At 50.9% G+C, this 15,533-nt stretch overlaps 3 protein-coding genes across 7 annotated transcripts in view; all 3 read right to left on the reverse strand.

Moving 5' to 3' along the window:
- PSMD1 (proteasome 26S subunit, non-ATPase 1) overlaps positions 1-716 on the reverse strand; it is a 63,413-nt gene extending 62,697 nt beyond the window's left edge. Inside the window, exon 1 of the mRNA XM_085069290.1 lies at positions 563-716. Within this exon, the coding sequence (XP_084925416.1) occupies positions 563-578 (16 nt within the window). The 5' untranslated portion in view covers positions 579-716. The remainder of the gene's footprint in view (positions 1-562) is intronic.
- A 1,115-nt stretch (positions 717-1,831) lies between these two features.
- On the reverse strand, positions 1,832-8,073 carry C9H2orf72 (chromosome 9 C2orf72 homolog). The gene is given in 3 exon segments (XM_085069302.1): positions 1,832-3,867; positions 5,048-5,167; positions 7,507-8,073. Coding segments are annotated over 3 exon segments (1,068 nt in total). The 5' UTR covers positions 8,036-8,073; the 3' UTR covers positions 1,832-3,448.
- A 4,120-nt stretch (positions 8,074-12,193) lies between these two features.
- Positions 12,194-15,515, reverse strand: LOC146433224 (uncharacterized). Of its 5 annotated transcripts, XM_085069304.1 has the most exons (4): positions 14,459-15,515; positions 13,539-14,126; positions 12,969-13,102; positions 12,194-12,259 (listed from the first exon to the last, which is right to left on the reverse strand). In XM_085069304.1, exons 2-3 carry the CDS (start codon positions 14,095-14,097, stop codon positions 12,996-12,998), a joined length of 666 nt encoding a protein of 221 aa, XP_084925430.1. In that variant the 5' UTR covers positions 14,098-14,126; positions 14,459-15,515; the 3' UTR covers positions 12,194-12,259; positions 12,969-12,995. The 5 variants fall into 5 exon arrangements, with proteins under 5 accessions (XP_084925430.1, XP_084925432.1, XP_084925433.1 ...); XM_085069306.1 differs by having other exon boundaries at positions 12,194-13,102; positions 15,004-15,515; XM_085069307.1 differs by having other exon boundaries at positions 12,194-13,102; positions 13,539-14,129; positions 15,004-15,515.
- Positions 15,516-15,533: the final 18 nt, after the last annotated feature.

Below are 15,533 nucleotides of genomic sequence, written 5' to 3' on the forward strand. Positions count from 1 at the left end.
AGCCACAACCAGCCATATATTAATTTCTGGCCTAAGAATTTTTGGAAATACTTTCCATATTTTTTTTTTACACTATCAACAGTGTTGCACAAACACCGCGTAAAATCCAATCCCTCACACGCTTCATTATCCCGCACTCCTTAGACCGACGTTTCCTCCGCAAGGCATTTGAGTTTCTGAGCTCCAAACTCCTTCCTCTTGCCCCTCTCAAGTCCCTGCTGCACCCCCGAGAACCCTGCGGTTTCACACCGAAACGCGCTGTTCCCCTGACGCAGCTGAACCTCCCTCCCGCTCACACCGCGGGACTGCCGCCCTGCTGCCCGGGGAGCGCAAACCACCGCAGCGCTCCGGAGGCACCGGCAGGAGACACACACGGGCCGGCCTTCGAGAGCCGGTCATGCCGGACCGCCGTGCGCCGGGGCGGCCTCTCGCTGCCGCCCGGGGATGAGCGGGGCCGAGCAGCCCGGCGACGGGCGGCCCCGCGGAGCCTTCGCGGCGCCCAGTCACGGCCCTGACTCAGCGAAACCCCGGCGGACAACACCGCCCCGCGCCGCTGCCTCACCGGCCGAGGTGATCATGGTGCCGCCCGGCTGCCCTCGGAGGGAGGGTCGGGGAGGTCCGAAGGGTCCGGGGGTCGGGTCGGCTCCGGTCCGGCCCAACCGCGGTGCCGCCGCTGCCGCTGCCCGGCCCGGAAGTGCCGCCGAGGGCCTCTTCCGGCGGCTCCGCGCTGCGCTCGGGAAAGGTGCCCGCGGTGATCGCCTGCGCGGGACGGTGGAAAGACAGGCAGGCGGGAGCGGGGCAGCCCTGCGGTCGGGGGCCTCGTGCAGTCCGCGGCCCCTCACGGACAGTCCGCGATCCCCACGGGCGCCACGATCCGCCGCGGAACCTCACGGGCTTCCCCACGGCCCAGACGGGCTCCTGACGAGCTCCCGCGGGCTCCAACCCCACACCATCGCCTGGACGAGCGGGGCCGCGGGGCCGGAGCTGTGGGGTCCCCACGGGTGAGCCCGCCGGTGCCCGTGTTTGCGCCGTGCCCGGAGAAGCGGCTGCAAACCCCGCCGGGGGGCATCTCTGGGGGCACAGCGTGTCCCATGGCAGTGCAGGGATCAGGGATTTTATCCCATGGATTTAACAGCTCTTGCCGGCCGCCTCTGCGGGGCCCGAGTCCACTCACATTTCCACGAGGAAACGCCTCACCCTCCCAACTCCGTTTGTCTCTTAAAAGGGAAGCACAGGTAGAGATGAGTCTGACAGGCCCCATCCATCACAGCACAGGGCAGTGTTCAGATCTGTACAGACATGGACCAGAAGGTGCCCCAGTTGCGGAGTGTGGAGTTATTTCGGCTCCTGCTTTGGTTCCAGTACGAACAGATGGGACACACAAGCTGGAGGATTTGCAGCAGGGAAAGTCCAGCTCAGGAGCAACGATGATGCATGAGACCAAAGTGCCCAGACCTTGGCAGCATTCATTTCTCCTTGATACTGAATAGGAAAAAATACCCTCTGAAGGGCCTGAATTTCTCGAGGATGCATAATGGTATCAGTTAGTGAAAGTAATGAATGAAAGTTACGAATGAAAGCTTACCTGAACCCTACCCACAACGCTGAGAGGGGCTGCACCACTCTTGGACAACTGGGAAGATCTCCAGCCTTCTCCACTGCCCCACCTGGGCTGCACTCAGTTCTGCTGATCTTCTGCATCTCATACACTGGGGTCACTTCAATCCCATCCCAATATCCTTTTTTTTTCAAACCAAGATAAATACGAGTTAAGCCATGCATAATGCTACTTTAAGGATAATACCATGGCAAACAAATAAGCACATTCTGATTCAGAAATTAAATGTCTTTATTCTTTACAAAAAGCACGTAACAGTGCCCTTAAATTATGTAGTCAATTAAACACGTAAAACTATCTGCTTACACCTCCAAGTGCACAGATAGTGAAAAAAGAAAAAAAAAAGTATTCAAGTCATTTTTTTTCCTCAGTCAAAGGAAAACAATACTTCTGGTCAAATGTATTCTTGCTCACACCTCCTAAAGCCCAGGCAGTTCATCCATTTCCACGAGTCTCTTTGCAAGGGTAAACTTGCATGATTTACCTAAAAATTACCAATAAAACAGTGGATTTGCAGCACTCAGGGAGGTTTAACTGCCAACCTATGCTCTTGGGCGACCTCTTCATTGGTGAATTCCTGGCAGCAAATGCTGCTAGAAAAAAATTATTCCTACTGGCAAATCCTGCTGGACCCACCTAACCAAGGGCCTTATTGGGAAATACAGACCTGCCCAGCGACGTGGGCTGTCCAGGGATGGAGCAGGAAGAAACCTTCATCTCTGCAAGATGCACTTAGTGCTCAGTGCTGAAAGCTGGGGTCATGCATACAGCCACCCACACCAAGTCACTTAGTTACATTTGTATTTTCCACAAGTCATAAGCACATCCTACAGAAATCCTGCAGGCTGGAAGGAAAGTGGGTCAGCACCCTCTCTGCACAGCAACATCCCCTGCTCCAGGTAAGAGCTAGAGGGATGCCAAAGGCAAACTGCTGGGAGGGAGTGCTGGCCAGAGCTGGCAGGACTACAGACACTTCAGCAGCCCCTGGGAAAAATGGACCCAGAGAGAGGACAGACATGTGCAGATGATGTCCTTTAGCGACTAACTCAGAGAAGAGGTAGGCAGGTTGAAGTTTCTGATATGAGCTGGATGAAACTCCTAAAGGAAAGCCAGCCCCAAACAAAACTCAACAGCTTGTGCTTAAAATAAAACTACCAGTTTTTAGTTGCATAAAGAATTCAAAAGATATTCTTAATATTAGAGTAATAGTCCTCATAAACTAAGGATTTCTAGTTAGTTGTGTTGCCCCACAGGCTACAGGCAGCCCTTTGGAACTACTTAAATAGATTATTTTTATATTTTTATATTTATTTATGAAGCAGCCACATCTTGTTGTGCTAAGATGTGCCACCATGTCTGTGGAGATATCCCATGTACGACAGACCTCTCCTGTAGCCCCATCTAGCACCAGCCACACCTTCATGCCCACTTGCCACCCCTCCAGCCCAGGCAGTCCTTCAGTCAGTCTGTGAGCGCCAGGACAAACCAGAGGGACAGATCCTGTTCCCAAACCACACTCTGATCTAGATGCCATTACTATCAGTATCATTTACGTTATTCTTGCTACCCACAGTGGGCCATTACTGCATTCTTCATGCACTCTTACATTCAAGTCTTTTCAGTAGCTGATAGATCCAAGATCTCACTGCAGTCTCTGTGTTACTTGTCTTTTTTTTTTCTTATTTTTTTTCCCAGATCACAAAGAGGGTGGGAACTTCCAAGCACCATTAAAGCAGGAAAACAAGGCAGCAGAATCAGTCTGGCAGGGACGCCAGCCCCAGCAACCTCAGCAGGGAACGTTGCTCAGAATTAGAAAACATTCCTCATTTTTCAAACAGATGGCTGCATTTTACACTCAAAGTCCCAATGCCATTTTGCCATCCTTGAATGGCTTCTCAGAAGCCCAGTGTCCAGCAGCAGCTCCAGGTGCCCCGGGGGAGCAGGGCACAGCAGGGAATGGCTCTCTGGCACCAACCCCAGGGGCTGTTGGCAACTACAAAAGACCCTGATGAGTTCAGCCAAGCAGCTTTTCCCTGGAGCTGCCGGTCCTCGGTCCTCGGGGGAGAGGGTGAGTGGGCCTGCACCAGCTCGTCGTCCCACTGCTCCAAATCCACTGGGAAGATTTGGGATGTGGACTGTGCTGGGTACCCAGCAGCTCTGGGTGCCTGTGCCTCCAGCAGCTTCTTCTCAGTTTCCATTGCAGGACAGGCTGGCCAGAGCCACTTCTTCCTCAGGGTCCTGCAGGTGATCTGCAGGGAGCAGAGAGAGGTCAAGGGAGATCTGAATGGAAAACCCCTCCTCATGCAAAACGCAACTTAAGATGAAAAGAAAGCATGGGCTGAAGCAATTGATATATACTTACAACCTAAACACAGCTGATTTTTTTCAGAACTGGTTTTCATTTTGTTTTACAAACTCAACATTGCTTCAGCAAACAGAGCAAAGGAGCAAGGGCCCAGCTCCTGGCCTCCTGAAATCTTAGCAATTTCAGAACAAGTTGCATGGCCGCAGGGTATCACCTGCCTGGCACTGACAGCAAGATCGGGCACTTCAGTTTTCTAACCATGGAGGACGTCTCAAAGTTTCATGAATTGGACATTTCAGTTGTTTTCTCTGACTCCTGTGCTCTTTAAGGATTTAATGTATTTAAGAGGCATTTGGACAATACCCTTAATAACACCCTTAATAACATCCTTTAACATCTGGTCAGCTCTGAAGTGGTCGGGCAGCTAGACTGGATGATCATTGTAGGTGCCTTTCAACTGAAAATATTCTATTCTGTTATTTTTACAGTGAAGGAGCTTTCCCTCCTCTTTGTGCATCATAGTACAACCTGGATCTCCACACCACACCTGCATGAGTGCACTTCTGCAAAAAGAAAATCACTGCCGGGAAGTGCAAGGCGAAGTGCCAACCATGCACAAAGGCTGAATGCTATGCTATGCATTACCTGAACAAATTCCTTTAGAATCAGGGAACCCACAGCTGACTGCCCTCTCCCTTCTCTCTGCCAGCCCCAAAGGCAAATGGTTAGGGAACACTCCTTCCAGCCATGTTTGCAGAAAACATCACATAATACCAGGGTGCTTCCAATTCATTGCATAAACAGATAATTCTGCTTCCAGACACTCAAGCAAAATGCAGCTGAGTTCAGTGGTGCTTCCAGGGGTGTATTTGGGCACTGGACCCAGTGTGGTTTTGTTGAGACAAGCAAAAGGTCAGAAGACAAGGACATGGCAACAAAGTAGACAAATGTGCTGGTTGTCTTCAGGTTTGTGCTAAACCACAGCCAGGGAAGGGAGGTCAACTGCAGAGCTGAAAATAGCTGAAAGAGGCTACCAGCAAGGGGTTTGGGTATGAGGACCACCAGGGAATCATGAGGAACCTCTGACAATCACAGCAGAATATGAGGGAGGGAGCTGGGCATACCTTCATGAATGTTATTTTCAGCTTTTGCTTCGTGATCTTTTCTCCAGCAGCTCCTCTGTTTCCAAGAAATGCACTGCAGGAAGGATGGGATCCTCCACCTCTCCCCATCTTTCATCTCTTCTAAATAAACCAGAGAAGATGAGTTCAGATTGGTAGCAGGTCAGCCCTGCTGCTTCCCCACCTCTCCAGCTCCATGAGCCTTGCGAGAAAACCAGGTCCTTGCAACAAAAACAGGTCCACTCCAAAAAGCCCACCACTGGAAAGTGCAGAGCAGCTCCTAGCAATCCTTATTTCTGACTGAAACCTCTCTGCTACCCTGGAAAATTGTCCCTGGTGTCAGTTTCTACTTTGCCACCTCACTGCCAAAACCAACCCGGATGTGGCAGCTGAGAGTGAGGAAAAAACCTGGCAGGAGCTCAGCTGGCACACGGGGTGAGGCTGGGGACTGACACAGTTAGGGAATTCCCACAGAAGGAAGTTTTCCTTTTGCATTGTCACACAGCTTCTACCACATCATCCTATTTACTGCCTCCTGCTTTATTAAGCAATTCCTACCTCCCATGGAGACTTGCTGCATACACAGTCATGCAGCAGCACACTGAAAACAGCAGCTGTAACTGCTTGCATATTGCAGAGAGCATGTGGTTGATGTATAGTAAAACGCTGCAGCAGCTTGTAAAATACTACAGCAGCATATTTTATACAATCTCCAACAGCAGCAGTTCAGCATCTCCCTTGAAATATCATCCAGCCTTTCACCTGCTAATCAGATAACAAATGATAAGCCACTTCAGTGTCCTTCAGTTTATCGAGTTATTGCAACACTAAAGGGCTCAGTGTCTTTCTGGCAGCCAACAAACCAAAAACTCCAGTGCACTGTCTGGGATGGCTCTTTGGAGGCACAGCTACGCTTGGGATCTCTCTGTCCACGTGGAGGTTTTGGAAGGCAAAGCTCACAGAAGCGTGGAAAGAAGCTGCCCCTGCCTAAGGTCAAACCCTGCAGCTGATGAGTGTCCTCATTGCGCACACACTTCCTGGGACGCTTACATGATTTAGAGCACCAGGCAGAGCATCAGAAGCAAATGAGCACACATAAACAGGCTGTAACATCCAATCCAGGTCCTCCTGCTCCTCATTTTCCACAGCTAGCCATAAAAATGGATGTGCTGGGCCAAGCACCAGCAATGTGCCGAGGTAGAAAAAGGTCATGTATGCAGGGATGCTTTTCTGCTTCTGCAGCTGCTGTCCCACCAGGCTGTTGTGACCAGAACTGGAGGTTTCACTGGTGTCTGTGAGTACACCAGAAATTCTTGCAGCAGAAACAATGGGAGGAAGACAAAAGCATGCAAAGGGAGAGAAGTTGGGAAGAGGATTGTGTGTGCCTCAGTAGAGAGGTAGCAGAAGACAGCCCTGCGCCTTTGTAATCGGTCCCAGCCATCTCAAATCTCCTCAATGTTCAGATCCAAGATTCTGGGCTGAGCTGATGGAAAGAAGCACTTGAGCTGCAGCCAATCATCCCCATGTCCCAGGGATCCCAGAAGACCCTGTCAATGCAGTGGTGAAGGTAAGTGCCAGGATCCCTTGGGGTAAAGGCAGTGAGACAGCAAAACACCCAAGCTCCTGGAAATGCTGAGGAGCAACGTAAAAGTGGGAAAAAATGAAAGAAGGGAGGAGGAAAACGAAGCAGCCCAAAACAAGCAGTGTAAAAGATTAAAGTGTTTTGTGTGGCAGGTGTGAGAGCAGAGCCTACCTAGCTGCCCATCACCCTGCGCTGACACACACACCTGCCACACAAATTTCACCTCAGGGAAAATGCTGTTCCTCAGGCCTAGCTGACATCCAGCTTTCATCCTGCCATCCTCACCTTGACATATGGTTTTAAACCCAAACAACTTGCTGTTGTTACTTATTCATTGTGCAAAATCAGTACAAGCATCTTCCTCCTGCAGGAAGGTCAGGTCCTGCCTGCACCCTACAGTATGGGCCACATCTCAGTCCTGCATCCCCCAAGAACACACATCCATAAGCATGGAAGGCCACCGTGTCATGGATGGCCACAATGTCACAGCTGTCAGCTGCCACATCCCTGTTATCCTTGAGCTACTCTAGTGTTTCCCAAACTGCTGGGAACTTTGTCCTCCCCGGCTGCCAGGACTGGGAACCTCACCAGAAAGAGGCTGATCCCATTGGAAAGGCTCTGATTCCACCACCAGGAAAGACATTGCATTGGGGAAAGGCAGATCTGATTGTGTGTGGGGGGGAAGATCCAATCAATAGTGATTGGTCTGATCCCAATGGGAAAAGCCAGATCCCATTGGGTGGTGGAAGATCCCATGACGAAAGATCAGAACCCATTAGGATGGGGAAGTGCTACAGTAAAATGGAGCAAATCCCACTGTAAAAACCCCTGGCCTCCGCGTGAGGAAGGAAGGGAGGGAGGGGTTCCCCGACCCCAGTACCTGCAGGGTGCTGCAGGGCTGCCCGCAGGGCGCGGCAGGCGGCGGCGCGGCAATCGCCGGGGCTGCCGGGGCTGTACCGGGCCGCCTGCACGGTGCCGGGCGCCGGGAAGTGCCGCCGCAGCGCCGCGTCCAGCACCGCCGCGTCCTCGCCGTCCCCGCCGGGCAGCAGGACACCCACGACGGCGGGCGGCGGCCCCGCAGGCAGGCGGCCGCGCACGTCCCGCACCACCTCCCGCAGTCGGGTCCGCGCCCCGCGGCCCCGAGCCGCCCCGCCGCCGCACAGCACCAGCAGCAGTCGCGCTCCCAGCGCCCGCCGCCCGCCGCCCGCCCTCCGCCGCGCCCGGCACCCCGGCACCGGCCCCGGGCACGGTGCGGGCGGCACCTCGTCGCCCAGGAGGTCGCGGGCGAAGGCGGCCAGCGCGGGCGCCGCCGGGGCTCCCTCCGCCACCTCGGCCACCAGCAGCACTGTCCGCCGGCCGCCCGCCCGCTCCACTAGCGCCCGCAGCTCCTGCAGCTCCGCCGCCGCCATCCCCCGCCGCGCGCCCTGCCCGGCCCCGCACCCGCACCGCCCCCGGCCCCGGCTCCGGCTCCGCACCGCCCACTGCCCCACACCCTCCCCGCCACGCTGCACCAGCCCCGGGCACCAGCCCCGGCCCCTTCGTGGAGCAACACCCCGTGCGCGCAGCCCGGAGCAGTGGGAGAGAGGGTGTCAAGGAACCCCCCGCTCCAGCCCCGTCTCGGTACCCCCACATCCCCGCGGTGAAGAGCTCCTGCCTGCTGCCTGGTGGGCACAGCAGAGAAGGTACTAGAGAGCCCCCGGATCTGCCATACAACAACTTCAGTGCTGGCACTTGTCACACATATCTCTGCCAGCCAACGGTGAATGAAACCCACTGTGCCCCGCATGACACTCACATGGGGAAGTTTCAATACATGGCACATGGTAAATACTTCCCCTGTGCCATGTCAGAACAGGTTCCTCCAAAACAGTAATGTCTTATCGCAAGAACCTGGGAAGAGATAAACAGCTCAACTGTGTAAACGGCCAGAGTCACCTTGGCCTGTTGCTCTCTGAGGCTTTTTGGAGCCAAACCATCTCTGTGGGATGGGTGGAGGAGTCTCTTGAGTGCACTGGAGTTGAAAGCAGAGCCAAAATCCACATCCCTGCCCTGGATCAGTGATTCCCAGCATATGCATTGGGGCACAGTCATACCATGAATGTGGCTGAGCCATCATGCCTGCTGCCTGTGCATACTCATGGCCCATCTGTCCCCAGAGCTTAGCAGAGCAGCCACAGCACAAGGGATGTGCCACAGGCTGGTCCCCAGGCATGACAGGGATGTGGCAGCTCAGGAAGGTCATGGTGTGGCACCAATTTTAATCAAAGGAAAATATTTGCCCCAGCATGGCAGGTTTAGCAAACACTGCCCCAGGACAGCACTGTGGTTGAGGCCTTCAGAGGCTTTCTGCCCTGGGTCCCAGCAAAAATAACTTACTCATTGACAAGTGGTGATAAGCAAATGGGACATGGGGAAAGGAGGGGAGGATGAAACACAAAGATTAGGCTCCTCTTCCAAAGATCAGTGTCTATTGTCGCAAGAGCCCATGCCAATGTAGTAGCCCTGAGAACAGCTGTCAGCATGGGAGGGCTAGAAAGTTAGACATAATTTTATCAGTCAGGTCTGGCCTTACTGTTGCCCAGATTTTGTATTTACAAGGATATTTTTTCTCATCTGTTCAGAATCCTGATCATGGTCCTATGGAGAAAAGCCCAGGGTGTAATCAGCATCATGAGTTGTGCCAGCAGCAGCAGCAGCAGGGGACTGGAACATATGCTGGTCCCCAAAAACACTCATCTCCCTGCAAACCGCCACAATAAGATCCACAGAGTGTTTAAACTTCTCATGAGCTGCCAGCATAGCCTGAGGTGTGGCGGTATTGGTTGAAATCTGACTGATGTGCAGACCAGAGAGCAGTAGGGCTCTCACAGGGCTCTTTTAGAGTGGCACTGTGCCAGTGACTCGCCTAGAGATGCCAAGATGGCTCAGGCATTGGGAAGCTGGCTTTCTAGCAGGCAATTCCCCAGAATTATGAAGATAATTCTTGCGGAGAAGATATAGAAAAAATGAGGTTTTCTTCCTAACTCAAGCACACCACTGGCTACTTCTCTGCAGCGGCCCCAATGTTCAAACTGCAATAACAGCTGCTAAAAAATAATAATTGGGAACATATAAAGCTATTTTCCTTGGCCACAGCAATTCTTTAGTTAGTTTTGGGTACACAGGTATCACTGCCAGCAGAGGCTGACTGGAAAGGTGAATGTCACCCACAATACCCAAACAACCTTGTTTACATTTCTTTACTCATTAACAGAGGTAAGATCTAATAGCACATACAACTTTATCTCCCTTTGTGTACAACTCAAACAGTTCAGAGGCAGCCATGAGCTCAGCAGCATTTGTAGCCCCCCACAAAATGTCTTCCTGTCAGGAATCTGAGCAAAAACACACATGTATTTAGAAGACCTGACACTCCATCAAACATCCTACAGTCACAGTTGTAGGGAATCACTATAGACAGCCCTAAGTGAGAGTAATCACATCCCCTACATATGCCCATAGCTGGCCAGAGCAGACACAAGATCTGTTAATTTTCGACTACAAAGGAGAAGATGCTTTGTTCAGAGAAACAAATTTGGCGTATTTGTAGTGCCTTGAAGCCTAAACAAAAGCAAAGGTCCACTGCACTTACCAAGGTTAACCTTTCTTCTGAAGAGAGTAGAAAGATGACAGGGAACAAGGATTCTTGTGCCAGTTTTGATGACAGAAGAGCAGAGAGGCTGAATGAGCAAGGAGTCTGTAGGAGCTGTTCTGAACCTCATGTCCAATGACCCAACCCAGCTCCTTAAATTCTTCCTCTCAGTAGCTTTGGTGCTCACAGGGACACTTGGAAAAGCCTCTGAGCCTGCTAGGAGCTAGAACTGGCTGCAGACAAGCTAAGCCTCAGCAAACCTTTGCACATTTGCTCTTCCACTGATCTGTTCTCCGAACTTGCTGCAATTATTACTCTGAAAAAACACATCCTTACTAGATGCTGGAAAACATCTGTTTTGTGTAGCACTACAGCTGCTACCAGGGCATTGCTGCAGACCACTAGCACTCGCTGAGCTCTTCATCCATGGAGATCTTCTTAGGTCCCCCAAGAAAGTAGCAGAGGAGATTATTGTGAGAGAAGATAATACACCAAACCCCACTCCTGCCCCCAACATCCCAGCCCCACTGACTCTCTTCTGGCCTGCCTTCTGCTCACTCCTCCTTGGCTCGCACTTTTCACACACTGGAGCTTTTAAACTTTGTATCAAACCAGACGTGAACTCTTTCTGTGACAAGTTCAGTCACAACTGAATCTAAACTGGATGATCACATTGTTCTGACCCAGGTACCCTCACTCCAGACCCAGCCACCTCCAGGGCCAGCTGAGGCAGCCTCAGTTTTGGTCCCACAGCAGCCTGTACCAGCTCAGCCCCAGCCTAGATCCATCCAAGTCATCACACCCCTCTGGGCTCTGCTCAGCAGAGGTTACACTCCATAAGCAAATAAAGTTGGGAAGTCCCTGGCACCCTACCGCTGGGAAACAGCCTGGCTTCCTGATGGGGAACCTCACATTTTTTCTTGCCTCTTTTCTCCAAAATTCTATTCTCTCTGAAAGTTGTCCATCTCTGCAGTTATCCTAAGTTTCCTTTTGTTTTCTTGAGTCACCATCCTGTTCTGGATGGCAGAGTGGCTTAGGAAGGTACGGCTGAAGTGCAGGATGGAAACCTGGCACAGGGCCATGTGCAGAGAGCCCAAAGTGTTGGTCAGTCTTAAACACAGAATAGGAGGGATGTCTCTGCCTGCCCCCTTAGAGACAGATGGAGGCCACCCATCAGTCTATTCTATTCTTGGATCCTCCACTGGAAGATGTTACAGAACTAGCAATAATATGAAATCAGACACAAGGATCAAGCTGCCTCTTCTGGCCTTTTTTCTGGCTGTCCTGCCAGAGCCTCAGCTGGACCCTTGCCTTTGGTTTGACAACAGGACCCAAGACCAGATGTTCACAGCCACCAGTTTCCCTTCTTTCCCAGTACAAACATGCTTTCGGCAATAGCAGTCCAGCATTTCTGCACTTTCCTTTTGCAGCACCTCTTAAAAATCACCTCAGACCTCACCGAGCTGGGGGCCAATAATTGGGACCACTGCACACAGGTCCTCCTGCCTCCCTCACACTGCCTTTTGCACCTTCTTACCTCCTTCCCACAAAGTCCCTTCTTGGCATGAGCCAAGCTCACAGGTTCTCTTCCCTTTATAAAGGCAAAATTCATCTTGTGGAAATGCTTGTGGAAAACCTCTTCCAAAACAGAGCAATGGGTAACCTCATCCAAGTCTGCTGAGCACCAGCACCACCCGAACACTTAGAGCAAGGTTGTTTTGCTTCATAAAGCTACATCCCTAAGGAAGTGGAATGGACCCATATTTGAAAAATAACCTGGAGGACTGTTCCTCTGAGGAACATTGGTTTACAGAATCTGCACCATCCTCAAATCCCATCCCTTCTGTACCATACTGCACAAGCCTGCAGATTCAGCAAGTTTCATAGTCTTAAATATAAGCTTTAAAGCTTATAGATACACACAGACACAGACAAATGAGATAAATATCAGGTTTTTAATCTTTCTTTTGATGATAATGAAGATCTTTGGATGACAAAAGATCTACAAGAAACACCAGAGAAAAAATACATATAAACTCCCAATGCAAAAAAATGCAGCTACCTATAGTGCTTCATCATGCTCAGAGAGGATGGGAGGTGAGTTCAACTATTATGTGAGTACTTGGACTTATAAATAATCTACTACTCCCACAGTTCCTCCCATCCCAAATAACCCATCCCAGTAATTCAATCTGCTGGATGTATACCCACTTGTATGTAAGGTCAACTCCCTGCTACAAAGAACCCTGGGGAGTTTCAGGAGCTTTGTTGCTGATGGGAACCATATACCAGAGACTCCTGCATCCAGGTTCTCCTGGGAAAACATGGTCTTAGGCCTTAGTCTGAGTTTCTTTCACTATTTCAGTTTTAGGGCAGTTTAAAATCCAGAGACCTCTGGCCTGCTCTGATTCCCTCTCTGCTGACAGCTGTTTAATTAGGGACAGATTTCTTAGGGACATCTTGATAAGCAAGGCATTTAATGCAAGACAGAAACTCAGTGATTTTTGGTAGAAGTTTCCTGGGGCAGATTGTTCAGCCAATGCAGCAAACTCTGAGCTTTTTGCCAGTGTGATGCTGAGGGCACAGTGTCCCCTTCTGGCACTGAACACACACTGAATCACATCCATGCAGAAGGCCTGAGCAGACAAGCAAGGCACCAGGAGGGAAGTGTTTTGCAAAGGGACATCCAATACAACAGTGCTAAAACCAACCTGACAGTTTCTGCTGCCCAAGGGAATTCATTCTCCATCTGTCTTTGATACCTTCTCTTGCCTACATTCAGGCAGAACACGGCAGTATCTGAGCTCCGGGAGTGAAATAACGAATGGCTCCTGGGAGTCGACTTCTAGGGGAGGAAACACAAACGATAGAACACCTGTGGCCACCCAAAAAGGTTGGTACATCCCTCCAATTAAGAACTCAAGGTCAGTGAGACCGTGGAGCTGTTAACATCATCACAGAAAGCCCCAGCAGGGAGTCAGAACTGCAGCTCTTACCCCGAGCAGCATTTACATTGCCACGTGTGTTTTGGGGCAAGAAGAGCCAACACCATCTGACTTGGAAGAGAGCATGTACTTGGCTCAGACACATTGTCCATCATCATCCCAGCATGTAAACCCTCATTCTCATTTCTGGTTCATATTGCCTGCAAAGTCCAGCCTGTCTTCTTGTAACTGAATCCAGTCAACAAGCACCACTTCAGTCTACACTGTCCCTGAGACTCTGCCCTGAGCATGTTTTTGCATCCATCACCCCTGTGTTTAGCTGTGTTACCAGGTTACCTTCATGGCAGTTCAAGGCTTCTCTCAGTGCCCTACAGGCAGCTCTCTTTGCCTCCATGACACCTCCAGGCTGGCCTGGGCTATAGATTGCTGTCTCCACAGTCAGTTGCAGGGCTCCATCCAGCACGCACTGCATTCTCCTCAGAGCTCTCACTGCCTGGTCCAGCTGCTCCTGGGAGTCAGGACGGATCATCACAAGCACCAGCACGTCTGGCAGGCAGGGCAGGAGGTTCCTCACATCCCGGACAGCCTCCTCCAGGTGATCCCACTGCATGAGCCTTTTCAACACACTGGCTTGCCACAGCATAAAAATCAGATGTGGCGGAACCAAATCCTCCTCTTCCTTTCCCTCACTCTCTGCCTGCTGTGGTTTGTGCTTGATGTCCCCTGTGCCACACAGGTCCCGGGTAAAATCCACCAGCAATGAGGGAGCTCTTGACTCAGCATCGTCCACCTCCATCACACCCACGCGTCCATTCCGTCTCCCCAGCATGTCCAGTAGGTTGAGGAAATCCCAGGTGGTTCTGTCCACAAGGGAGGCTGGCTCCTTTGATGCCATAGCTTCCTCTCACACGTCAGTTTAGTGTGCTGCTGGGGAAAGGAACGGAGGGGATGGCTGTAGCAAAGGCAATTGCACAGCACAGGCTCAGAACAGCTAACACCTGCTGCTCTGAGCAGCCAACGATGCATTTGGTGGGACCAAATAAACTTGAAATAGCAGTTTTGAAAGATTCACAAATTGCAGCCATGTGCTATTTGGGGTTGGACCTCCCAAAAACAGGCTTTTTACCTCTGCAGTCCAGTACAGGGGAGAGAGAAGGGATGATTACATATTTTTGGGCATCTTGCATCAAACTCAAAAGGACTACCTTCTCATCAGCAAAATCCAACTATATGACAGTGACCACAGGCCTACGAACCTGTTGTTACAGTCCATTTTGCTCAGATTTCCTCCTCCTTCCTCTGTAATGCCTAAGGATAGAAATTCCATCCATCCTTCTTTGACTCCAGTGTCCAGCCTCTGGGTGGCTGTGGACTAAAAGCCCTACTTGACCTGGCCCAACATTCCAAAAGCTGCAGTTTCTCTCTAAATGTTAAAAAGATGCAGCTTTCCATGGCAATGGCCCTCCTGCTGTGAAGGACAGCACTTGCAGGATTAGATCTTGAAGTCCAGCAAAATAATTTCTATACCAGAGCTGAGTAGCTGGGTCAAGTTTAATTCCACTTAAAAATAAAGTTTTGGTCTTCCCAACAATATATTCTACACACACAACTACTCCACCTCTTTCAGAAGGAAGAGCCCACTGAATGTGAAATACCAGCCCACTGCAGGAGATGTGCAAAGCCAACAGCTCAGAGGGCTCCCTGGCAGCAGGGACAGGCAGGGAGAAGGAAGCTCTCATCCCTTGGGAAGGAGGGACTGCACTGGAGTGGGCTTGAGCTACAGTTGAGCCAACAGACTCACCTGCCTGACTGACTAAGGATGCATTGAAAAATGATGGAACTACTTTGAGTATGTGGAACCGCCCTCACAGGGTAGCCTATCCACACATCATTTTGGGACTGTGACATCACAGCAACCACAACAACCTGCACCTGCTTCAAGCCTCCCTTCAAACTCCCCACTATTTTGGGAGGATTTTCAGAGAAAAGAAACTGAGCCTTGCACTTCAAGACTTTAAATTGATTTTTCATCACCTTATTGCTCAACAAACTTAAAAGAACTATGAAAGTGCTGTGTAGATGCTCACTGCCTCACATGACACGCTGGGATAAGGCTGGCCAGGAAACCAGCATTAACACTTCCATAGGGGCATGACAATCATGCAATGAAAATGTGTTTAAATAATTTATATAGCACAGACACTACAGGCACATGTGCTGCCCAGGTACACATGGGCTCATTATTTGCGATTCTGCCAGAACTACTATTTTCACATGTGAAAGAGGCATTGCACCTTCTAGGACTTAGCGCTGCTGTCTGCGCTGTCAACT

This window comes from Lichenostomus cassidix, chromosome 9 (assembly GCF_008360975.1).
Source record: "Lichenostomus cassidix isolate B80296 chromosome 9, HeHo_3.0, whole genome shotgun sequence".
Taxonomy (NCBI): domain Eukaryota; kingdom Metazoa; phylum Chordata; class Aves; order Passeriformes; family Meliphagidae; genus Lichenostomus; species Lichenostomus cassidix.

Bases quoted from the DNA above. Each gene is read 5' to 3' on its own strand.
- LOC146433224 (XM_085069306.1), bottom strand. From the start codon at position 14,097: ATGGCATCAAAGGAGCCAGCCTCCCTTGTGGACAGAACCACCTGGGAT. The intron at 13,103-13,538 runs GTAACCTGGTAA...TTCCTCCCCTAG, and splicing joins AGCCTTGAACTGCCATGAAG to AAGTCGACTCCCAGGAGCCA.